This window comes from Dermacentor albipictus, chromosome 10 (genome assembly GCF_038994185.2).
Source record: "Dermacentor albipictus isolate Rhodes 1998 colony chromosome 10, USDA_Dalb.pri_finalv2, whole genome shotgun sequence".
NCBI classification, from domain to species: domain Eukaryota; kingdom Metazoa; phylum Arthropoda; class Arachnida; order Ixodida; family Ixodidae; genus Dermacentor; species Dermacentor albipictus.
In genome coordinates this window covers 51,373,854-51,399,924 of record NC_091830.1, presented here as the reverse complement: position 1 = coordinate 51,399,924, position 26,071 = coordinate 51,373,854, and the positions used below count along the sequence as shown (strand labels likewise).

Here is a 26,071-nt window from a genome sequence, read left to right as displayed (position 1 = left end):
ATCTTGGCAAAGCGACAGGAACAGAGTTGCTGATTCTCGCGAAAGGGATCATAACTTCCTTCTATCCCTTTTGTAACGAAAAGAAAAATAAATTATTTGTATCGTACTGTGTTGTAAATTTCCGAAAGTGAGCGCTCAAAAATTCCGCCCCATACGGGTACCTTGGTCGCGTCACATAATGGTGCCCGATGACGAAGTGGAGTGACACACTTCACACTCCGCGAGGTAATAGAAGGCAAACAAATTGTGCTGTGAACCAACGGCGGCATCGGTACCGAAAGCCGCGACAAGCTCTCTAGTTTATTCTCCGTGACCATTATTATTCGTGGGAATCCTCGACTAACGAGTATAGAACCCCTGTGGTTAATAATAATAATAATATTTGGGGTTTTACGTGCCAAAACCACTTTCTGATTATGAGGCACGCCGTAGTGGAGGACTCCGGAAATTTTGACCACCTGGGGTTCTTTAACGTGCACCTAAATCTAAGCACACGGGTGTTTTCGCATTTCGCCCCCATCGAAATGCGGCTGCCGTGGCCGGGATTCGATCCCCCGACCTCGTGCTCAGCAGCCCAACACCATAGCCACTGAGCAACCACGGCGGGTAACCCCTGTGGTTGGTCCCTTCCGCACGACCTTAGAGTTTACCGACGTTCGTGTTCTTCATAGTCTCATCGAAGAACTATTGGTTGTTTACCGGCTAGCTGTTACTGTTGTATACTCAGAGCAGCAACAGCTTTTCTGTATGGTTACGTCATGGTGTAGTCATTTACCTTGTGTCCAATAGCACAGTCAATGGTCAGTTTGACCGCCCATATGGGCACGCGATCACGAAGTTGGTTAGAGAGGGCAGAGCGAATCAACCGGCCCCACAAACGAAAAATTTGTCCTTATACTTAAAGGGACACTAAAGTGAAAAGTGATTTCTTCTGCATCAGTAAATCACCGTTCTACAACACCAAAAACACCACTCTTACAACGATAAGACGTTTGGTAAGCCAGAAAAAGCGCAAGAACGAAATACGGGTGGCGACGCCTACTTAAGTTCCCGCACCTGGGGGCTGTGACGTCATGGATTTTGACGGCATCTTCTAGGGCCTACTAATTATATATAGCGGTAGAGATTGACTACATTGTGTTCTAAAGGAACCAAATATTAAACATGCCAAGTTTCGGGAACCTTTATTCAGCCAACGCGGCCCAAATGCGAAAACAAACTTTGGAATCCCTGACGTCACGCTGACGTACCGGCGCTGGCGTTTCGGCGCGAAATTCAAATACTGATACTTGGACCTTCATTTTCTCATCTAATATTCAAACTATCTTCTTGAAATGACTGCCTGCAGGGTTCTCAAACAATGCTTTATTAGTCTAAACGGATTTATTGTTTCCCTTTAGTGTCCCTTTAATTAATGAAGTTGGTTTATTTTCATCAGTCTCAATGTGCTCTTCTCCACCCCGTATTCTTTTTGTTACAATAAATTAGGCACGAACTGCTTGGCGTTCGCACTTTTACACGAACATATCTTTTTTATATATCGCCGGACGATCCGTGAAAAATCTATATCATTTTATACCGAAGCAGCAAGACATTCATGCTTGTTTAAGAGACCCTTGCTTATGTAGTTGCGCAGTCCCCCTAAAGTCTTGAGGCGGGTGAAAGCCCCGTCCTTGAGGTACAACTCGGCACACGGCATGGTCGCAACGTCGCAGTCGATGTCGAAGGCGGCGATGCCAAAGTTCGTCTTTTGTTGCGCCGCCTTTAGCGTGCAAACCTGGAGCGACAAGGACAAAGAGAATCAGCAGTTGAAAAATGAGACGGTGACGACGCGGTCACAGAAAGTTTTTCGCAGAACAACGTTATCCCCGTCTGCAAGGGCTTTTGATGCACGGATTCTGCAGGAAAACAACAACAACAAAAAAAACATCGTCGCCACACTGAATGCATACGCCATTCAGTTGAAATGTGCAGCGAATACTTTCACACATGGGCTTGTTGCCTCTGGCTTCCCTTCTTTTTTTTCGAATTCTGTGCTCAGTGAACGTTTGCGGTTGACTGTGGATCAGAAAGGAACGAACAAGTTCGGTCCTTCGTTAATATTCGCAGTTTTCTTTTTTCTAAAACAAGAAATAACAGCGTTGTTTACTAAATGTAGTATTGACATGATACATTTTCGACACTTTACTTTTTTCTCGTTAAATGCCCAGGATTTAGAAACTCTACTGAAGATACTAGGGAGCAAGCTTCAGAGTTCCCTGATAACGTAATATAATAGCTTTCTACAGCCAGTTTCAGTTTCGTTTCTCACGAGGTGATTCTGTCGTGACGTCATGACGCAGAAGGCGATCACGTGGGAACCGGACATCGTGACGTTTCGGCACCCGTTCCGGCTCTTTCGGTCACCTCCGACGTTTCTGCCCTTTGCGTGGCCCGATGTCGCAGCTATAGCTGAGTACCGCAATGGAACACCACGTCTGACGTCGACGAACGAAGGAGCGCTGGTACTGCCATCTCGTGACACTTTCTACGACCACAAAGCGTTAGATAAGTTTTTATGTTTGCCGGTGATTGGCAAATTCATTAGGGGTTAACATTTGTACTTGCCAACGCTGCTGCATCATGACAGAAGCAGAACACAGTCTTTGCAATTACATTTCCTTTTCGTGCTCTAGTTGGCGCCAGGGTTTCGAGATGGCACCACGATACTACTGTAAATACTTGTATATGCTGTGCTCAGGTGTTCTGTGAACATCAGGGTCAGACTAAAGCTCTCCAAGGTGCCAATACATCACATCCGCCTATGGAGTGCTCTGGTATACAGCTTTCCCCATTGCATTGTGTTCATTTCTGTAGATCATACCATGGATGCAGTTCCTTTCACTGTTTTTGTTCCTTTGGCGGAGAAACGAAAGAACGTAGTTTAATTACCTTTTTCTTTAATGTGGCATCCGTATCGTACGTAACGGTTCGCATCATATCAGGGTTAAACGTAAAAGCGGATTCCATATCTCCGTAATAGTTGAAGTTGGAGGTGTAGGGAACTTTGCAGACCTGCGTCAGGAGTAGAGGCACGTGAAATTTCAGAACCCCGCAGAGACTCGTAAAACAGCTTTAATGAGATTTTAACCTTTGCAGCCTTACTGCAACTGTGGGTGGAGATCGTACGATTTTGGTTGCAATAATGTGAAAATGAATGAAAGAATCAATGAAACACTGACATTTGGCATTCCAACACGCATTTGCCATCGTTAGGAGGCTCTATAGCACTGCGTGATTAACGCGAATGCCGCGTTGGTGTCACAGGGGATGTGAAGTGCGCACACATCACATCACCTGAAGCTCTCCCTAATCCCCTAACAAAATTAGTTCGCGCCCCTTGAGCCCCATTCTGTTACTCTAATAAACGACAGTTTATTAGCTCTAGGCCAATTACGTGCTCTACCCAACTCGTTTGCAGGTTTTTTTTTTTTTCATTTCGATCTCAGTTACAATACCGGTTACCCCGGTTTTCCTTTCTCGCTGTACACTACACTCCTGTCTCTTGAACTGACACCCGTCAATTTTCGTTGTTCCATCGCTCGTTGCGCGGCCATAAACCTCTTTTAGAGCTTCTTTAGTACCCTCCATGTTTTTGACCAGTGATGGCAGTCAATGGAGCGATTGCACACTCTTCTTTGCAAGAATAACGGTAAATTCCTGGTTATTACTAACAAGTTCCCATCCGTATGTGCTCCCTTCCCATTTTTCTTCCTCTAGAAATAAAGAGATCACACAATAGCTAGTAGTATAACATGTGAACCCATGATGCTCGTACTTTCAGCGACTCGTCTCCATAGTTTAATGGGGACGAGTCGGAGAGTGGCGGGCTGGGCAGGCGGCATTTGATACAGACATCTCTTTCATTTTTCTTCGGGGAAGGGGGGAGGGGGAGTTCAGCTATGCACCAAGTGTGCCTTGCCTACCCCTGGCTACGCCTCTTCTGCGTACCCGAATCTTCTATAACTTCGTTGAATTGAAAACATTTTCATACGAATAGCATTTCGTCATGCGTACATTGTGTTGCTTCTTTTTACCGGTGTCCGTTTTCACGGGCTCGTCTCGGTTTGGCTATCGATTTGTCGCTTCAACAGCAAAAAGGAAATGAATAAGACTTATGCCTGATTTCGTTTTGTCAGCAGCGGGCGTGGGTACTCATCGAAGGGGCCCAGCTCATTGAGCAGCTCTTCTGTCCTTACGTAGGAAGCGGCAAACCTCCCCTCCCTACATTCGCCCCAAAGCCTTGCGCAAAGTGTTAATTTATTGTTAATTGTGTTGTTAATTATTATTTAATTAATTATTTCCGCCTTGCGCGCGAAGGAAGGCGGCGCGCTTCTTCCCCGCTTTCCGCCGCTGCGTGCGCGAGACTGAGCCGCGATCGCCGGATCACGTGACCTCGCACGCTTTCACTCGCACATACAGCGTACGGCGCGCGGCGACAGTTTTATCACCCTTGCATTTTATACCGAACCTCAAGGACACGGCGACGCCGACGCCATAAGTGCGCCTTGAGTCTCCATATAGTTGTTATCGCAGTAAAGAAAGAGGAGTGCGAGAACCTCGAAATCTGGATGCCACACTGCGATCCCCATCGTCCGTCTCCTGTACATAAAGTCATTTCACCCGTATCAACATTTCACGCATGATTTCCAGCAAAATTTCGTTAAACCAGGCGAGACGTTCGGTTCACTTCGTTGCTTCGAGGTTTTCAGTGCATCGGGTTCTATGAATACGTGTGGGAAACTTAAAAAAAAAGAACACTTCGTTAATTTGAAAATTTCGTAAAGTCGCGTTTCGTAAGATCGGGGTCTGACAGTATTACGCACTCCCCCCCCCTCCCCCCCCCATGTCAATGACTACAATGAGTTGAAACTAAATCAAGAGCAGCACCCCTTACACGTCAATGAATTACAGATTTCCTTAACGCCGGGAGAAATTTGGCTACCTCGAGGGCACTAACTTGTACTTCGGCATGTCCCCATTGGCGAGCACAAATGCAGAAATTCCAGAGGAAGCTTCGGCTCGGCAGCTCGTATGTAAATAAGTCGGAACAGAGAAATCGTTTTTCATTTTTTTCCAACTGCTGCACGAGATTTGATGCTGTTTGTTGCATTTAAAAAGAAAACTTGGAATCTAGTGATTGAATGAAACTGAAGCTTTTGTCAGGACGTAAATTTTTAAACAAATATCGTTATAATAACACATTTTTAAAAACCCGGGAACCAAATTTACAACTTCGTAACTAGGCAATAAAAACAATATCCCATTTCTTTAAACTGCGCCTAATGATATGTTCAATGGGGACGAGATTAATGTTTTACATATACGCTGACCTGAAAATAGCCGCTAAATTGTGAGGAATGCAGCAATTTGCTAAACCTTAGTAACCATTTTCACATCTTTACCTAAGTTATAAACTGATACGCCATATTTGTTGGTTAGAGATGCTCTAACAAACTGTTACAAAATTCCAATATCTCATTTGGTTCAGAGTTACATATTTGTAAAGGTCGTGATTCTTTTCTTTGACCTCGCCAATTTTCCGTAATTTTGTTTAAACATTCGCGATTCCAATCCAAAATTTTGCTTCCTAGAGTCATTAGAATTTGACATTAAGCTACTAGAAAAAGGTTTTGCGCTCAACCGCTTCAGTGTTCTTGCTCATAATTAGCATAAATATCAAATTTTGGAGCCTGCGTGGTTCAGCGTAACACTGGCCACAGTTAATTTGCCAGGTCTGTAAGAAAAAAATGCAAAGCAGCCGGGAACGCGGGGTCATCCTTCTTGAACGGCTAAATATCGGCAACTGCCGGCAGGCGGCGGCACATATTTATGCTAGCGCCACTGCGATAGCAGCGTACATCCACAAAAACGAAGGCGACCTTGCATTTTTTTTACTTAAAGTGACTGACAACCAATTTTCCTTGTACCTCTTTTTTTAATGCAATAGAGATTACCGGTCAGAGTGTCTAATTATGAAGTGGCAACGCGGAAAACACCATGGAACATTTTTTTTCCAGAATTTTTCAGTCTGCAGTGAGGATGTAGTCGTTTACTGGAAGCATGCTGAAAACAGTCATAGGTGGATGCGATAGCGATTATAGGCCGGCATTAGTGGGAGGTGGATGACAAGCGCGGCCGTAACTGTGAGAAAGTATTATATGCATCTGACATTGATAACGCAAAAGTACGCATCGCAATGCTTACCGGACTCGCTCGCAGCTGCAAGAAACGTGAAAATATAGCTCATCGTTTCAGATTTGTGTGAAAAGTCCGCGTTAGCGATCACTCTACAATTGCCCTTGCTTCCGATTTGGTGCCACTTGATAGTTTTAGAGCACCGGCATGGAATTTCGCTTAAAAGTCGCAGTTTCGCCCGAAGGGAGGTGCATGGACAGCGATAACTACATGATGTAAGGTTTGTAGTTGTATAGGTCGTATAAAGTGCAGTAGTCCTTCGCTTTCTAATTGAATTGACAAGCATCGCGACACGCGCGCACATGGAAGCATCAACAAACCTCAGACCACGAACGCTCACGGTCGCAACGCTGGCGTGATGACGAGTACTGGCAGCGGGGAGCGAGCGCTTCGTGCTGCCTGTCGTTCCGACGCGTGCCCGAAACTTGCCGTCACGTGACCTACACCACGTGCGCGCGGGAACACAGCTCGCGTGAAGCCACCAGCCATCTCGGCTCGCCCTTAGCTTTACACCCGCCGCAAATTAGACAGTTTTACTTACACGTACGTAGAGGCTTCACGTACGCAAACGTGAAAAGCCTACGTACCTTAAGTGCACGCCATCTGAAACGCTTTTAGCTACACGTACGCGACGCACGCCAAGAGGGACCCCGTAGCTCCATCTATCGGGAAATGTGACAACGGCGGAAGCCAATTCAATCCTGTCGCCGTGTTTCGATGCGAGCCGTCTACGCACGCGCGGCCCGCTATCGCTTGTTCGTGATCTTGCGGAACTCCCGCGCGAACCTGTCTACGTGCGCAAAAAACGCACGCAAAGAATTGAATCTCACGTACGTCCGCGAGAGGCGCGTGCACCCGCTACGTTCTATGCATGCGCACTGCTCACACGTAGAAGCTCTACGTACGCAAAGCCTCTACGTACGTGTAACTAAAACTGTCTATTGCTTCACATACGGCGAATGAGCCGCGTAGCCATAGAGGGCCAATCGCAAAGTACGGGCTGACACGTGTGTGCTCATACGTAAGCGGCCACGGCCGGGCTAGAGAAGGAGACCGGCGCTCTCCTCCTCAGGAGCGCACTTGATCACGTGAGCTCCAACGTTGGGCGCGCGGGAAAAGTACGCGCATCAAGCCATCATCCTTTTCGGCTCACACTCGCCCCCGTAGTATATACAGCGCGCGATAAGATCTTATCGCACTTCGACATTATGCAGCAATCAGGGCTATGACAAATAATTGCTAATGGCAATAATTTGCTTGGAGTGTCCATATATCTAATTTTAGTCGCATGAAATGTTTTGCAGTACTTACCAGAATCATACATGACAGCTGTAAGGAGCATTGAAATAAAGTTGACTCGGTGTTAAGGATCAATTCGAAGAAAAACTTTATACTTGCACGGCTTCAGCAACCTTTAGGCCAAATCGGTTTCAACGAAAACCGAAAGTTCTATATTCTGAAATATTCATGGTGTCACAGTGCAACTTGAATAAACGCCTATCAAAGCCTTCCACAGTTTTCATTTATAAGGTAGTGTTTTGAAAAGATCGGCTGTCGGGTTTCGCGGACAGCCGATCTTGTTGGCAGTTGACGGCGTGCCGATAAAGAAATGGAATATCGTTATCGCGCAGTGCACAAGCCTCAGCTAAAAAAATTAAATTATGGGGCTTTACGTGCCAAAACCACTCTCTGATTATGAGGCACGCCGTAGTGGAGGGCTCCGGAAATTTCGACCACCTGGTGTTCTTTAACGTGCACCTAAACCTAAGTACACGAGTGTTTTCGCCCCCATCAAAATGCGGCCGCCGTGGCCGGGATTCGATCGCGCGACCTCGTGCTCAGCAGCCCAACAACATAGCCACTGAGCAACCACGGCGGGATAAGCCTCAGCTAGTAACGCCATTTAGATGCGCAAGCTCATTTTTTATGTTTTTTTTATGCCTTTCGTTTTCTTAGCACCACTATACATGGTCCTGCTTCCCTTCAATACAATTCAGTTTATAGTCAGTGGTGTTCTCGTTCCTCTCTTTTTTGTTGGCACCATACAAACGTTATGTTGGCCGTACCTGCGAGTATGTATACGTATAACTCTTCGAAATGAGTTGGCTTTCAATCGTTTCAAAGTGCGCCGCACACGCTGCAGTGAGTGCGTCTTCGTGACCACATGTGGCTTCAATGGGTATTCAAGAGTTCCAACAGCTACAGTCCTGGACCTCGACAAAGTCAGATCAGAGTTCACCGATAGACGCAGCTGCGCGAGTTCTACGCGAACTACTAAAGCAAGCCCCCAGCAGTACCTATCAGCGCATTCGCAGATTAGGCCTGCGAAACTTCGAAGGCAAGCGTCATCGTGTCGACCACCGAGTGAAGATCTTGATGCTCGTAGCTTACCGGCGTTTCGAAGCCCTCGGATGACCGGCAAACAGCCGTGGGTTCCAGGCTTCGAAGTAGTTGGACCTGAAAACAAAGCGTAGATGTAGCTGCAGAGCGCAGATAGTACTCGATTCCTTTCTTCTTCTTCTTCTTAACCTGCCAAAGATATGGCAGATAAGCATACGAAAAACCGCCTGCTTCTTGGCCACTCCCCCATAGTGGGTATGCGCCGCTGTCTGGGAGACAAGACAAGACAAGACAAGATGCGCACGTTCCGCGAGACTGGCTTCGGAGCTCCGATACCCGCACTCAAAGCTGAAACTTGGCGGGCCAGTAGCACGGCCGTAGCGCACTGCCTATAGAGGGCAAAGCAGAGTTTTTAATAGCACATGCTGCGATTTCTCGCCAGTGAAATCGTTGCTCCCTTTAGGGGCGCGTGCGACCAGTACCGGCAATGACCTGACCTTGCAGCAACATGCGCGTTGCGCATCTCATAACGCGCACGAACATGAACAGAGTTTAGCTGTACGTGCATCGGGATAAAGCAAGCGTTGGTGCAGGCAGGCGTCAGTTATCGTTGGAAGTGTGCCGTTCTCGTGGCCTCCCTATGTACCGGATGGTGTCAGCATACTTTGTTTGCACTCTCTAACTGCCGTTGCGTCTCCTGGTGAGCGCTGGCACCTCATATAAACATTTCAATGTGAACTTAAGACACATAACTAAGAAACTAAATATTTCGCGCGAACCGTGAACCAACCAAACAGATTAAATGGCAGCAATGCAAATGTCGATAACCGATATTGTCACAGTGGCGCTTCAAATGAAAGAATAGCATGTGAAGAAATTAGGATATTGTCATTGTAGGAAAGCCTCCAAGCGGCGAACGCGAGATGTTCGGTCAGGATATGACCCCCTTCCTCTCCTCTTCAGCGATACTGGCGTATACCGACGGCAGGCATTTTCCAAAGGCATGCATTAGCATAGTGCTACCATACTACGGTTACCGTTACAGTTACCGCCTCTGACGACTGCGAATTTGTGGATTTTACAACGCATGGACAGTTTTGAACAAAATGGTATCCTTTATGGCAACTCCATGCGGAGCGGTTATGCTAAATAAAGTACGCTATTAGCGTTGTCCTAGACTTACGGTCCACATCGACGACCAAGGGCGAAATTTACCAACGCGAGAACGGTAACCCGAAACAGCGACAATTGGGTAAAAGGACCATAGGCTAAAAAATCACGAGATGCATAGAATTTTCAGCAATACTAAACAAGTTTATTCTTGTGAAGTGTTCTTTCATAGACTCGGCCCTTCGGCTTAGAAAGCACCTGTGCATGTCTCCAGATCTTTAGGCTTGCTTTGAAATCCGTGAACATGACCCAGCGTCTTGATACTGCGTCAAAATTCTACTGCTGGGGCGTCAGTGTAGGACCGCATGGAGAAACCGTGGTCAATGTGAGGCTATAGATTTCGAATGAAAGCATTTTCTATACTGCACCGTTTTCGGCTGAGGAAGAAGAGGTCTTGAAACTGAAAAAAGCAATTTTGTCCCTCTAGACCAATAAAAACCAACTATAGACTCGAGCAGGCACTCAAAATTCCTTACGTCATATTGCAAGAATCACTTTATAGGTCCGGCTTTGGGCACATCATTGGAAACATCCCTACCTCCATTACTGCTTAGTTGTCGCAGGTAATGACACGAAACATCCCATCATGGACCCTGTCACCCCTCCAAACTGTGTCATATATATCCCTGAAATCAGTAGAAATATCAAAATGCCTCAAGCAGCTGCCACTAAGGCTGCTCTGGAATATATTCGCAAGCAGTACTCGGACCGTGGTTTCGTCTTGAGCGCCCGCACCGAAGACGTCCTGGCTATGGGCGCACACATGCCACTTACGCGAGCTCCCCATCAACAGCGGCGCCCCGACAAAGGAGGCGGAAGAAACAGGCCCGAACGCGATGCCATCGCCAGTGACTTGCAATAGCGCTTACTTGTAAACTTGACTAATCATTTTACCACACCCGATTCTTGGCCAATCGTCCGTAGTGGGCATGAGCCACTCTTGAAGGCCAACAAACAGACAGACTACATTGCTGCAACGTTGCTGCGACTGCACATAACATTGCTGCTCGTCCGTCACTCAGAAGGGTTTCTGAGCAGTGCACAGTGGCATGGAACTGAAGAGCAATCAGGCATGTATGATTTGGTTTGCTAGGTCATTTGAAGGGTCGTGTTGCAGTGAAGCTGGCTAGCACAGTCATGGACTCAGGGCTGATGTGTCTGTGTCACTTTTTATTCCTCCTTAATGCCCATGTAAATTCGATTGGGAATTGCGTATCGTTTATTCTCTTTTCATAGCCCCGTGAGCTGCGTCGCAGTTGGTGTAACCCAAGAACATCATACAGGATGCAGAGGGTTACATTCCACCTGTCGTTATAATACAATATTTCATTTCAAAGAAGAAGGAAGCCGAAAAGCCAAGAATTAAACAGCACGATGAGATCAATTTTATTGTGAGCTTGTTCACGTTCTTTGAGCGCGTACATTGGTCGCATGCAAACTGGTCAATGTTCTCGTGAACTTCGGTGTGTCAAAAAATGATATGACAGCTGCAACAAACGCAGACCACAAGCATGCGACAGATAGTAGAAAACTTACTAACAACCATATGAAGCTAACAGACAATGAAACCAATAAACTTTTGTATATTGAATTGTACAATTAAATAAAAATCAGAGGCATATGTATGACAAACTTCGTATTCTCAGTTGAGGAAAATGTAACTGAGAGAAGACAACCTCTGCATGATCACATGGTAAGGCTATGCGTACGTGTACCCAAAATAAACATTTGTTTGCCAGCTCAGCAGATAAAACATGCGCATATGGAAATAACGACACGAAAAGGAGGATTTTCTGCCTTGAAATTTTGTAGTTAAATTACTTTACCATTTACACATAATACAAGCAAGAGCTCGTACATGGACATGCTCCTTCATTCGCTATCATCTGGAAGTAGAGGAAGGAGCAGCTGTACTTCTGAAAACATTGATATGAAGACACAGAAACGCTTAGATGTCCCAAGCATTTCGTGACCACCATTAGGGAGCTTCAGCTCGTGCTTATACATATTACTATTTGTGGAACACGTAAGGCTTGCAACGGAGATGCATGCTAATGACACCATCTTGTGACGTTTAGTGTAACAAAAAGGCATGAAACGAGGTTATACAATAAGCTATCTGCATCCTAGCAGGTGCTAAAGTTATCGGCAGGGGCATAATTATGAATCTAATTAATGCTGTCACTTTTGCTTTTGTTGTGCAAGAAAAGCATGAAGCAACACAATGTTTCTGATGCTTTGTTGTTGGACATACTCGCATAAGATGTCGCTACTAACGCTGTTGCTCATATAAAAGCCCTTTGTATTACGGTATTTTACAAACTGCGATAAACTGCAGCACACTTGAGTAAACTGCATCATTCTGGACCTCGTCAAAATAAGCTTTTAGAGGGGCTTGAGCAAAGGAGTGATCACTTGAATTGCCGAGGCACACTCGGAAATCCCAGCGAAAATAAAAAAGAGCCATGCTATTTGCTTTCATTAATTGAGCCCTTCTTCATATATTCGACGGCGATATAATCTCAGCTACCCTAGAAATTAAGTGGATGTGGCATTCTGCAGCCGACAGCAAGGTCTCGGGCTCGATACCTGCCTGGTGCAGCTGGATCGCAACGGGATGACGATTGCGAAAGAACACTTTTATGTATATTTTTCTTATAATAATATATGCATGTTAATGAGCCCCCGCAACATTACTGAGCGACATTCAGCTGCATCTCAAGATAAAGTTTACATAAGGCAACAATAACTCAGTAGAAAGGTGACAGATGGCATTTCTAAAGAAACCCTAGATCTGCCGAAGTGATGAAACACTCTCCACAACGACAAGTGTCTACGCTTTGCAGTGACGCTTTGACATATGACACACCACAAGTTATTAACGCAATTTTAGGTAAGCTTTCGAAAAATATCGACAAGTAGATCTCAGAAGATAAACTTTGTGGTGAGAAAGTTTGTCATGACACGAGCAAAATTTACTCTTCCTTGTCGAATCACAAATGCAGTTTTCTGACCCTTTTGATTCCTAGATTGGCGCCATACTTCCTCATGTGGTCAAGCCTGCTGTCAAGGGTGATGACATGTTTTGTCACTGAACGAATGGCGATGATCAGAAAAGAAGGAAGTAGTCCTATTGTTGCAGTACTAGTTGATCTTATGTTTCCTAGTGCAATCCGGTATCTGGGATGTCCTCTAAAGTAGTTATATGCCACTCAAGAGTATGGCCACCACCACTGCTATCCCCAAGAGATGACTTCAGTGAGAGATTCTGTCACAGCGAGGAAGCAGACAATGAGGAATATAAACACTATCGAACCATACATTGGCGACGATGCAACAGAAGTAGTTCTCGGTCACACGCATTTGCGCGTAACAGAGCAGACGGCCATTTCCTTTTGCCGGGAGTAGCTTCTCGGCGCCAGAAAGATGGAGACTAGTGTAAGGGTTTCGCTGATGAACGGCGCACCGAAGACAGTCACTTCAAGCCACGCCTCAATCAGCCCAAGTTGAAACAACGGGCAGTCGGCCGAAGCACGTGGCTCGGTCGACACATTTGCACTCAAGTTCCATGGTGATGCGATCACCTGGCGGTCACGTGACGCGGTGTACTTCCGAGTAGAGCGAAGAGTCACGGTCGCTCCTGAACGAGGTGAGCCTGGTGACTGTAGCACGGCCTAGCAACCTCTCTTCCTGACTGTGGCGGTGGTGATGTGAAATCCACGGCACAGAGGGACCAGCCTGTGCAGCAAAAAAGTCAAACTTCAGAGGCCCGTTCATTAAGTGAGGACGTGTGTAAGAGCAAAATCTTGTTTCATTTGCATAGTCAGATACCTTGTCTTTAAGACGCTACCCGCACGAAAAGACAGGGACATCAACAGGACACACGCTGAACTTGTTCTATTTCAATCTCTAAACTCCATTTACGCATCTCTGGGCAGTTAGTTTCTTGATATCACGAAAGAGACAAAGAGATAAAGAAGTTTATTGCAGAGAAACAAATCTGGGAAAGCTGCTACCGAATGAGCTCGCTTTCGCAAGCACGCACAAACACAAAAAATTAATCTATTATTAACAATAATTTATAGTATTATTATTCTTATAGTTATTATTACTACCACTTCCCACTCTTTTCATATTGTTCTACCAGCCGCTTCCCAAATCTTTGTCCCGGGTATGCGGCAATGTATGGCACGTCTTCTAGGTTTTCAATCATCACCATCTTAATCTCAGGATGCATGCTGAACATCGTTACCTCGTCCGATTCTGGACGCCACACGTCGAGCAGAGTGGCGTACTCGTCATCGACGGGCCGCTGCGTCACCGGCGTGCGCTTCTTCTCGCACCCGCAAGGTGGCGGGGGCGCCTCCCTCTTCGGCGCCAGCAGCAACATGGCCGCCGCCGACCAGACGACCCACTGGACCGTCACGGCGGCCGCGGCCGCCGCATGGAGGCAGTCCCGGCTGGACGCGTACGCACGCACGAGGTCGTGCGCCAGTGGCGCCCCGGAGAGTGCTGCGAGCACGAGGAGGACTAGCAGTAGGCCGGCGCTGGCGCCTCGCCGCCGGTCCAGGGTGGCAGCGCAGTACAGCGCCGGGCCCGACAGGGCCACCGAGCCACCGTGCGCGACCAGTACTACCAGCAGCGTGGCGGAGTCTGTCAGCAATGAGGGAGGCACCACGCCGGCAATGTGGGCCTGCAGGGGAGATGAGACGGTTTTTTTTCTTTGTTGAAGGAGCTGCTGTTTCACAACATTAGGAAGAGGGAGGAGGGAAGAACGACAGGAAATGAAGCCGGCCACATGGGCGACCGATTTGCTAGCCTACGCGGGGAGGGGGGTGGGGGTGGGGAATGGGCTTGACAGATGAAAATAACGGTGCGAAAATCACAGCATTAGCTTTACTTCTTTGAGTCTAGGGTTGGGTGTTTGAGAACGGAATGCTACGGGTAAAAGTTTGGTGGCGCACGAATTGTATTTGTCATTCTGTTATCCAACAACGAAATCGATGGAACATATTTTAACGAAGTGTAATTCTCTTTCATACAAAGTCGACTTGGCAACTACAAAGAAGCAGGAAGCAGCAGGAATTTGAAAGCCGCCACTGTGAGATTAATGTGCAAAAGTTGCAGACGTGCAAGAGGAGGCTGGAGGATTAATGGAAGAAAAGCGATAAAATATTAATTAGTCAGGGCATGAAGGAAACAGTGAAATCGCAAATTTCGATTTGTCTCGTAACACCTGTCGCCACAACTATTTAATGAGGTACTGCCTATCTATCTACCTGTCTGTCTGTCTGTGTGTGTGTATGTGGATGTGCTTATCTATACATCTGTGTATTTTATCTATACGTCTGTCTCTCTACGTTGGTAAATCAGTCATCATCATCGTCATACTTTACGTTCGTGCAAGACGAAAAAGGCTAGCACTCCCAGCAAGCGACATTCATGCTCTTGCGCGAACTGAGTCGATCCTATACGCCTGAAAATTACCTCACCGCTCCGCACAAACCAATGCTCTGGCCCACGACTGCATCTCCCTTCCTTGGCACCCATCCTATCGCAATAATTTCAACCACCTAATCAGTAATACTCGTAAAAAAAGTTGTAAGCAATACCTCATTATAGTACGAACGTCAGTTGCGAGTAGCACGAACGTCAGTTGCGAGTAGCACGAACGTCAGTTGCGAGTAGCACGAACGTCAGTTGCAAGTAGCACGAACGTCAGTTGCAAGTAGCACGAACGTCAGTTGCAAGTAGCACGAACGTCAGTTGCAAGTAGCACGAACGTCAGTTGCAAGTAGCACGAGCGTCAGTTGCAAGTAGCACGAACGTCAGTTGCAAGTAGTTCGAACGCCACCATATGTCAGGCAATCGTCTGCGTACCTTGTAAAGCACGGAGGCGGCAGGGAACAGCAGTATCCTCTGGCCCGCGCAGAGGGCCAGGTAGAAGGCGAAGAGGAGCGCGAATCTGCGCTTGGCGTCCCACACCACACTGGGGTAGCGCAGGGCGCAGACCACCAGAGCCAGGACGTAGTTGACGAACTCGACCGAAGGCGGTTCGGCGTCGGACGGAGACTCTGCCAGCAGGTCGGCCGCGAAGAATGCCGTCTGCCGCTCACGCGGCGACATCACCACGTCCAGGTCGGTCCGCCACACGTCACCTGCGCAAAAAAAGTGCTGCCTGAAATTTTCCCTCCTAAAGGAAACACTTCGCAGGAAACATCGAAGTGAGGACCTACTAAAAAAAATTAAATTATGGAGTTTTACGTGCCAAAACCACTTTCTGATTATGAGGCACGCCGTAGTGGGGGACTCCGGAAATTTTGACCACCTGGGGTTCTTTAACGTGCACCTAAATCTAAGTACACGGGTGTTTTCTCATTTCGCCCCCATCGAAATGCGGCCGCCGTGGCCGGGATTCGATCCCGCGACCTCGTGCTCAGCAGTCTAACACCATAGCCACTGAGGAACCATGGCGGGTCTACTAAAAAGATAGCGCAATGAATCGACAGTAGCAAGGAAAAAAAGAGAAAAAAATAGCTAGAGGCAATTTGCACAATAACTACGACTGAAAGGAGCTGCATAGCAAGTTGAGATCTTTTCAGAACGCGATGCCGATAACGGTACAGTCGACCACAAATGTTTGCAGAACACAGGTTCCACGACTGATCTGAATTTTCACTCTGTTAAAAGACATGACGATACTAATTTAATGAATTCGTTTGTAGGTCGACAAGGCTGCTACAGATTGAAGTTTTATATCCCAGTGGATATGCCCACATGCCTTTTGGGTAATTCGGCTTTTGGGCAACTCTCTTAAATTTCATGGCCCACTGTACGTGATCTTTTCTCATCAGTCACTACTTTAACTGCACGCTAAAGAACTCGTGTGTGCTGTCAAGGCTGATATACTACGTGTCTATGGCGAAGCCTTTAAATTTGCTGCTTTAAATAATGCGTTGCCATCTATGGTATGCACGCAGAGAATGACGTCTGTTGCCTGCGAGGTTTCCGTGCGCACCACTGCGTATTTTCAGATTTTCAGTGCGGTAATTATTTTTGCCTGATTACACAAATGACATACGAGCGGCTTCAGGAAAGATACCGCGAACTCGTGCGTCAACTAGGCACGCTCTATTCTCCTCCGCTATTCTTTCTTACATTTTTGGTCCTTTTTTCTGTCGTTTATATTATTTTCTCCTAGTTGCCTTAATTGCTCGAGCTTATTTTTGGCGATTCCATGGGTGACCGTTCTGTGGCCTTTCTTCCCCACGACCTCACCATTTACTAAAAGAACAAGCAAAAGTTCAACTCGCTACTGCAACTAAAATTTTACATGACTCACATCTCGGAGGCACGTATGACACGCAAGAAGTTTCAGACAACAGGCTCCATGACAGAACGATGCAAACACTAAGCCTAATTCACATCATATATGGGGACCTGCACGGAGGGTTCGCTCCCCGATAAGCCTTTCATTCTGCAATAAGGTTTATCTCTCTGTCTCTCTCTATCGTCGGCAAATGCACGACACCCAGCCGATCCCTGGTGCACAAACTCACCGGTAGGGCGCAGTCCGTAGCGAACGAATGCCGCGTCCGCCATGAGCCTCGGCAGCAGCAGGCACAGCGCCGAGGCGGCGTGCAGCGCTGCGGCCGTCGGGGGCCCGTGACGCCAGCAGAGCCTGGGCAGCGACCTCTTGACCTCGTCCTCGTCCTCGCCGTCGAGGGCCAGGCCGTCGTTGGCCAGGTTGCCGACGCGCACCAGCGCGGCGGCCGCGACGAAGGGCAGCAGCAGCACGCCGACGCCCACCAGGGCGACGTACGCGTGCAGCAGCTCGACGGGCGGGGACAGCGCCGCCAGCTCCGGGAAGCGGCCCACGCTGTGGACCACGGCCGCGGCGCTCAGCGCCAGCGCGGCCACGCAGTGCCACAGGGACGCGAGCGTGTTGAGCGGCCCGGGGCCTGCGTGCGGTACGAGACCGAGATGTAGAAGTAGATGTAGACCGAGGTACGGTACGAGATGGTTAGAAGGTGGCCTCCGATAGCCACTGATAATGCACACTGCAGGGATATGTACACTGAGCGGATGTCCCAGCTGAGCCGGAGAAACTTCCAAGAGGAATAGCGAAGGGTTTATCTGCAAAATCATAGAGTGTGGTGCAGGAATTACCACAGAGGTCTGGTACCAGTGTCTGCGGGTGCCAGAATGTGACAACTGAGCGAGCATGGGAATCATGAGTGTCGTAGACGGATTTCCCTAAGTATGTGTAACATTTATTACAACATACAACACATGTTATAACATATCATGCAGTCCAGGACCCCATGAACCACCGCTGCTCGGCGCCCTCTCCCGACCAGATCGAGGTGGCTCCGTGAGTCGACGCTGAACAGCAAGGCTTCATACTTGACTGGAGAAATGTATAATATGCACAAGGCGCACCAAAGCGCGCCAGTGCACTTCTTAAAGGGAGCGGGACTGCACTAGCGCTTGTGGCTATGCTACGTGGTGAATATTCATCTGATGTAAACGTCTGCCTTTGAAAGGCAACTTTCGAAAGCTTGGCCACGCACGCATAACACTATATAGTCCTGCTTTCCGGGAAAGTTATATAACGCTGCAGTGTAAAGTTTTTCGACGTTTCTTTGTTTTGTCTGCACTCAATGTTATGGCAGCGCCACCGCAATTTATGGACGTCGCACTCTGCAGTTTGACCACAGACTTACTTACGACAGGCAGTAGACGACGCTGCAAGGCGTGTCAGTGGAGAAAGTGATAGAGACATTCTGTGACGCTCGTGAGAGATATGATGCAAAAAAGACTCGTGTATACGATAATCTGGGTCCACGATGACGAACACCCTTGGTCAAATTAACGTGGAACGCTCTAAAACAACATTACGTAGGCCTCGTGTTGCTTTGGCGTGTTGGGCCCAGTCGATCGATCAATCCACATATATGACGTAGGCCAAATCACTTTTTGTATATTATAGAACAGTAGATCAGCAAAACAGCACGTTTGTCGCATGCTGCCTCTTCTTGCCTCTAAATTTGTTCTGTCTTTTTTTCAGCCACACGCGTGAAAAAAGTTAGGAGGGGCACACACTTCCACAATTACCTCTTTTCAGTACAGCCGCTAGCTTCTCTACTTTACTGTCCGGGTCAAGGAGCAGCTTTTCACGCAGGCACCTATATCCTGTAACGCGACGCACTGACAATAACCACGGTCTGTCACTGCGCTTTCTATCGGTCTTGTTAAGTCCATGAGACCACGCGGGTATACACTTCACACGGGACAATGTACCTCGTTTTTTACTTCTTTTGCACCAAAGTCGATGCATCAATAGCAAGCGACTGCCCCGAGGAGAGCAAGAAAAGCGCGCTACTTATAAGCCGGAAGTAAACACACTTAACCGGAAGTGAACAGTGTCGGCGCCACGCGTTTTCTTCGTCGTTTCATATCACCGGCACGGTAATTCCATTTTCCCCGCCAAGACATAGGGAAAGAGAAGAATCTCTTTCTCTATGGTCAAGAGCTCAGTGCTTGAGATGAACTAATGGGCAGCGAAAGCATCACTACACAACTTTGCAAACGTTATTTCTGTTTGAGCAACGGCGAATGCATCCGATCGCAAATGTTTTCACCCTAGGTGTATAGCACACGTTTGCGAATCAGGGCCCGTATTCACACACACACACACACACACACACACACACACACACACACACACACACACACACACACACACACACACACACACACACACACACACACACACACACACACACACACACACACACACACACACACACACACACACACACACACACACACACACACACACACACACAAAAGGATCTTACGATTGAATTGTTCATAAGAGAAATGTTCAGCCAATTCTGATCCTGGGCAAATTATCAGCGAGGGCAACCAGGGAATGGCAAAGGACGCTTTCGAACAAAAAGTTTTGTGAATTACGCTCTCGTTCAAAAAAAAAAAAAAACGCGTATGCGGTAGGCCACCCACGCGTAATAAGGGAAAGAAAGAAAAATCAGAAATATTTATCATTGTAGTTGCATCACAAAATGTAGAACCTGATTTGCTTATCAGACGCGGCTGTATAGGCAGCAGGGACGGCATTGCAGAAGGGAAATGGCAAGATTATTGTTTTGGCATCACCTCCGCGAGATACGTGTTACATTTCCTGACTATACGAACAACGATTATTCAAGCAGACGACGGAAAGCTGCGACGTACGCTTGCCTCATCGGGTATAATGACCTTCTATGACAATGCACTTCGTGCCAGTGAGTACATTTGGCTATAATTTGCTGCCCAAGCGCCAACTCAACTATAATGCGAAGAGGAAACCACAGTCAACTCACCTACGGCTACGGCTGAACTTCACAGTTCAGCCGTAGCCGGCTCTTTTTAAATCACTTTCTGTCAAAGCCCTTTGCTCGCTCTGTAGGGCACTGGGTGTTTTATTACAACAAGCAGTGTGCAAATGGTGTAAGCAATGTCATAATTGTCATTGGGTTATCTCCAGTCATCGGTTCCATGGCTACCGTAGTCCTTCTGTCCATCGTCGCTGAAAATCAAACGAATCTCCCAGCTGGCAAGTTAGGGTCCTTGCTTCTTCCATACGGGACTGACTGAACTGGAGACAGTGCATACAACGTCCTAGAGTTCTTAGCTGGGCTAACTGGTTATCGTTCATCATGTCTAACCCTGTGCACTGTTGACCAATCAACAATTAACGCTGACGGTGCTGGGGCCATCAGGGAATCCACAACGACTTCACATGTAAGAGATAGCACGAATACCTGACGCTCACCGGGTATCGATTTTAGCTGGGCTCTAACTCCTGTTATTGCTAATCCAGTCCTGAAACCCACCTTCCCTTGCGTAGCGTTTGCTTGTTTATTTGTTCGTTTGTTCATGTCACGTCGTGACATCGTTCTTTGCTCATTAGACAATCTATTGTGTGTGCCGAAAGCGGCAACACAACACTTGCAGACATTTCTAACGCCATCAGTAAAGATCCCTCACTCGATCACGCATGTATATGAATGTTATACTTCCCTAAATTGGCATGAGCCGAAGCGCCACGTAATGAGATGTTTAAACGATATGTAGTCATTACTCTTGTTCTTTGTACAACTTATTGTCGCCACCAAACTTTTGAGAGCGCTCGGGTGGTGCCTCCTAGAGAGTAGCATAAAACAACATTCGATCATGCATATCGAGGACGAGCTGACGCTCATAGTGATAATTGGGCTTCAATTCACGTAGTACATCCGGTTTAATTTAAACATATAATGTTCTGTTGCTGTCTCGCACGTCAGTTGTAGCGCTACAGACGCGCTTCGTTAACGACCATTCGGAGGTGCTGTAAGGTTCGACACTGCCTAAATTAGAATCCAGGTTCCGCTTGCATCGACCATCTGGCCCGTGAGTAAATTTAGCCTCGGTTTAAAAGAGCTCCGCGCAGGCAATGGTCAGTTGCCTCAAGGTATTTGCCGATCGACATCACGTCAACAAATAAGGAAAAAAACTTTCGCACTTTCTTCATCGGACAGTTTATTGCGCTGAAAATTTAACCATCGCGTGTGTAACACATTTCTTAAAACGTCGCTTAAAATCTACCCGGGGTTAAAACGCCTCCCGTAAAGGGTCCCAAGCTTGCTGCCACGGCGTGCCTGCTCATTACGGCTTTGTATGACGCCACCGCAACCGACAGCGCATGCCCAAAGGCCGCCGCGAACGGCCCTGGTATATCTCAGGAGTCGGGGCGCGCTGCTGAGGGTCATATCGCGCGCCCATCTCCACGCGACGGACGCGAGGGCGAGACACCCAGGGGGAGAAAAAAAACATCGCCGCTCACCGTTTTTCAGCTGCCGCCGCCGACCGCCTGCTTCGACGCACATGTCGACAATGCCCGAAAACAGCCCACGCCGGCTCTGCTTCTTCGGGTCAGTGGCGGCGCCACGGGTGAGGGAGAGGGAGGGACGACAGCAGCGCTCCACCGCGGAGCACCCACACCCGGCGAGCCTCGGGATGGTTGTCGGATGAGGGCCTGACGTTTCGAGACCGGCTTGGGTTCTTTGAGTGAAGACACGGGCGGCTTAGGTGAATGCATTTTGCTCGACTTGAACTATACGCAAAGGATGCGTTGAAGCTTGCCAGGCCAGTTGATAAGACACTATTACGTAAGTCATGCAGCACGTATGAAAAACAAAATATATGACGAGACGACCAAGTGCTGACCGGTGTCAAGGACAAGCGCTGTCCCGTGTCTCGTGATGCGAAGGTAGAAGCTTCGTAGATGCGAGAGCAACACCCGGATTCAAAAGTGCATCTCGAATGTAGGCATGTTTAGCCGCCGTGACTAGGAAGAGCTATTGCGCGACTTTATTATGTATGTATGTATGTATGTATGTATGTATGTATGTATGTATGTATGTATGTATGTATGTATGTATGTATGTATGTATGTATGTATGTATGTATGTATGTATGGATGGATGGATGGATGGATGGAGTTATGAACATCCACCCCACGAAGCTCCTGCGTAAGTTATAGGTCGTTATGGTCCGTGGTTCTTGCTAACACCTATCAAACCTGAAATTCATTGCTCCAAATAGTCATGTCTTCTTTCCGTGTCTTACCTTAAACCAACAAAACTCCAACCGTATATTGCTATTCTCCCCCGCGGATTCAACAATGTTTCTTCTGTTAATGCTAAATCTCAAGGCCTAGGTCAGCGCTACTACCTTCTCGTTGATCTCTGGGCAGATACTGCAACATGCCAACAAATTATGAAGCATGCTCACTAAGGTGACTGTTTGGTCATGTTGGTAGGACATGAATGCAGTTTTTTGCGCACATGAGGACGAAGAAGTGGCTGAGACACACCAGCACAGGTCATGCATTCTCTGCTTTATATCTACATGCTACTCATGTACCGTCGTCATGATGGTGATTTCTAGTGGCGCCCACTTTGAAACGGGCTAGCGACAAACATCCACCAAGCCTGCGTCAAGTAATCAGGTTACAGTCTAGCAGTTACCATCTGGCATTGTGCCTAACTATAATTTATCCTGCCAACTTACCTATGGATGTAAGAGCTCCTGCACCAGCTCGACCCTATCTTTTCTTTTTACCAATATCCAAACGGGACTGGGATTCAAAGCTGCTCATGTAAGGAGCTATTTGGGCGCACGTTAATCAATTCAAGATGGTCAAACTTGATACGGAGTCCTCTGTGACGGTGACTCTCATAACCCTATAGTGTTGTCCCGAGACGTTAAGCCCCATCAGTAGGTCAGGTCTTGCTCCCGTGATGCATAGTTTCCAACGAGGAATACGCAGGCTTGTCGGTTGTCGTTGTCTTCTAAACACTCGTTCCGAAAAAGTGTGTTTTCGTTTGTTTCATTTTACAAAAAGCAAACCGTGCTGTGAGTATATTCCCAGAACGCTGATCATCCGCTGGACGGAACCTTCAAGGTGCTGCCCTTCATCGCTTCCCTTTCACGCGAGGTCCAGTACCGGACCAGAGAGAGAGAGAGAGAGAAAGTTTAATGGCGTCTGGAGAGGTTAGGCCGACACGTATGCTTCTCCAGTTGAGATGGTGAGGGATGATGGAAGGAGAGTGAGATAAAAACAAAGGACCCGCACTAACCCATACACGGGGGCTAAATGCACTTGCAGAAAAGTTGTTGGTATACCGCAGAAATGACACAAGCGCTCGAGTAGGGAGGAGTAGGGATTGCAGACATTGCCACGATCTCAAGCTGTTTGGTCAGCTTTTATATCTCGCCTCCCGCAACACTGTGGCAAATAACTCAATTCAAAATTTAAATTCAATCCACAAGAAGATCCCGCCCAGCTCAAGTCTAGTGTCGTGTTCCGTGTCTAGGGCGTTCCTAAACATAGTCGTTGAGGTTGTGAAGTTTGTGCAAAAAGAAAGTGATCCATGCACCATCTACTTAGCAAACACAGGCGGCCCATGCGATTAGCGGAACATCCAAACTACCGCTAATGACCGTTATTTGCGAGATAAATTTCAAGTCCGTGGCATATATTCCCCTCCCATGTTTTGCACTTACGAGCACGCCTTTGCTTTAACGATGCATAACCACTTTTTCGATAAAGCCCCGAGAGAGCCTCTCGAGAACTCTCGAGGTGCGGTGCCCGGCATGAGCCGTAATTTCCATTTTCTTTTTTTTTCAGCACTTATAGAGCCTTAGCCCGTGCAGAACCGAAATGAAGTTGCAGAAAGCCCATGCTTACAACCTCTCCCCCTGATCCCCGATTTAAGTCCGTCCGTCCGTCCATATGTATGTATGTATGTATGTATGTATGTATGTATGTATGTATGTATGTATGTATGTATGTATGTATGTATGTATGTATGTATGTATGTATGTATGTATGTATGTATGTATGTATGTATGTGTGTGTGTGCGTATGTATGTATGTGTGCGTATGTATGTATGTATGTATGTATGTATGTATGTATGTATGTATGTATGTATGTATGTATGTATGTATGTATGTATGTATGTATGTATGTACGTCCATCCATCCGTCCGTCTGTCTGTCTGTCAGGAGAAACGGCGTGTTAGGTCGCAGGCAGGGTGTCGCAGAGAACGCTTTAGTTTGTGGCTATTCGGTTAACAGGAATCAATTCGTATGATTTAACGTCCCGAAGCAACACTGGTCAATTGCTATCAGACACGCCGCAGCGGAAGAACGCTAAAAATAGATTTTGCCCACCCGAGGCTATGTAAACTGGACATAAATTTAAGTAGACGAGCCTTTCTGCATTCCCTCCCCATGCCATGGCCGCGAATCAGACCCACGACCTCGTGGATCAGCTGCAGAAAGCCCCTGAGGCACCTCATAACAGGAAAGAAACTGTTGGCCCTTCTTTTTTTCTTTCTTTATTTCTATATTCCACGCGACCGCATTGCGGAAACGCTTGCCGGCAGGTGCACGGTAGCACCCCTCCGGTCTTAAGAGAAAACGCCCGATCGGTATACACGACAAGATAACTTTCCGCGTTAATTCTCTTCTATCCTTGGGGCAGAGAAAAAAAAATGTAATGTTGCCCAGGTTAACGCGTTTATAGGCAGACATCTGCTGATGAAATATTAGCGAGCACGCAGTTCGGCGCGAGATCCGCGGCTACATCTTCTCCTGGAATGCTAATTGAGCGTTCTCCTTTAAGTGCTCGCCTTTTTTTTTTATACCGCACGTTCCACGAGACGTCGCGTGGACGCAGTGGGGAGCGAGGAGCAAGGCGAGCGGCCGAGCAGGCACACTGTCTGGCGTGTGCCAGTCGCGTGTACGCCAAAAGATACAAGGGCGGCCACCAAAGCGGGAGGGGGGGGGGGGGGGGAACAGGCACACCATCTGCGCCCCGCAGCCGTGGCAGCTGGCACACGCCGCCACCAGCTGGGGGGCACGGCCTTGGGTGAAGTGGAGGGGGGAGGGAGCACCAGGTGGCCGCCGCAGCCGCTGCCACGCGCCTACGCTCCGTGAGCAGAATGACCGACGTATATTCTTGCACCCCCGCGGCGGGGAGGGAGGGGGGCAGTTCACCGTTTCTTGGGGCAGGCGCAGGGGGGGTCCCCGCGTCCTAAGCTCTCGCACGCCGCCTAAAGCAGGGCGTCTCTACTTCGGCTTTGAAGAAAACAGGGCTAGCTCCTCTTTCGAACGCTCGCACACAAACGGCGGCCCGTCGCAAAGCGGGGAGGGGGGGGGGGGGGGGTCACGGCTTCGACGACTCCCCCCTCCACCCCGGCGGCATTTCCTTCCTCTTCTTGCACCACATTTCACGAAAAGACGTAAAAGAGCGAGGGGGGAATGGCTGTAGGGGTCATGGCTCCGTCGTCATCCGCATCCGACACGCGGCTGCACGAAAGTTTTGGTGTAGTCCATGTTTAGGACGTTTTGCTTTGGTTGTTTGTTTTTGCCGCTTCAACCTGCAGTCTCTCATTCTGTGTGATGGCAATCTTAGGGCGTTTATTACGACTTACCACTTCTTTGGTGACGTTGAGTTACCAGTTCTGTGCCGCTCTCCCGAACGTACAATTGTAGGAAATTGCTTCAATAAACACATCACAAGACATTTAGAACTTGGGCTCTTTATGTCGGATGAAGGAGGAGGCGAAAACACGAATGTCTTCTTTTGGTTCGTTCATGCGGCCTGCAAAACGTACGTAAAAATGTCCAAGCAATTAGACAAGGAACGCATGCTTTTCAAGTTGCTAAGATTTACTTTGGTTATTCCTGGTAGAAATGCACGGAAACACA

The 26,071-nt window shown here is 47.7% G+C and overlaps 2 protein-coding genes across 2 annotated transcripts; both read right to left on the bottom strand.

Moving 5' to 3' along the window:
• Positions 1-1,555: 1,555 nt before the first annotated feature.
• On the bottom strand, positions 1,556-8,805 carry LOC139050536 (uncharacterized). Its single transcript, XM_070527045.1, has 5 exons — positions 8,629-8,805; positions 7,549-7,566; positions 6,247-6,261; positions 2,932-3,054; positions 1,556-1,777 (listed from the first exon to the last, which is right to left on the bottom strand). The coding sequence occupies exons 2-5, from the start codon at positions 7,555-7,557 to the stop codon at positions 1,574-1,576; spliced, it is 351 nt and encodes a 116-aa protein (XP_070383146.1). The 5' UTR covers positions 7,558-7,566; positions 8,629-8,805; the 3' UTR covers positions 1,556-1,573.
• A 2,317-nt stretch (positions 8,806-11,122) lies between these two features.
• Positions 11,123-21,721, bottom strand: tinc (transmembrane protein tincar). The gene is made up of 5 exons (XM_070528095.1): positions 21,635-21,721; positions 17,307-17,708; positions 15,628-15,905; positions 14,000-14,440; positions 11,123-13,485 (listed from the first exon to the last, which is right to left on the bottom strand). Exons 1-5 carry the CDS (start codon positions 21,675-21,677, stop codon positions 13,339-13,341), a joined length of 1,311 nt encoding a protein of 436 aa, XP_070384196.1. The 5' UTR covers positions 21,678-21,721; the 3' UTR covers positions 11,123-13,338.
• Between the last annotated feature and the right edge of the window lie 4,350 nt (positions 21,722-26,071).

Coding starts and splice junctions, on each gene's coding strand:
- LOC139050536 (XM_070527045.1), bottom strand. Junction 1,778..2,931: donor ATGCCACATTAAAGAAAAAG/GTAATTAAACTA, acceptor TTGTCGCTCCAG/GTTTGCACGCTAAAGGCGGC.
- tinc (XM_070528095.1), bottom strand. CDS start 21,677: ATGTGCGTCGAAGCAGGCGGTCGGCGGCGGCAGCTGAAAAACG. Junction 17,709..21,634: donor GCGGCGGCAGCTGAAAAACG/GTGAGCGGCGAT, acceptor TACCGCACGCAG/GCCCCGGGCCGCTCAACACG. Junction 13,486..13,999: donor GGCGTCCAGAATCGGACGAG/GTAACGATGTTC, acceptor TTTGCTGCACAG/GCTGGTCCCTCTGTGCCGTG.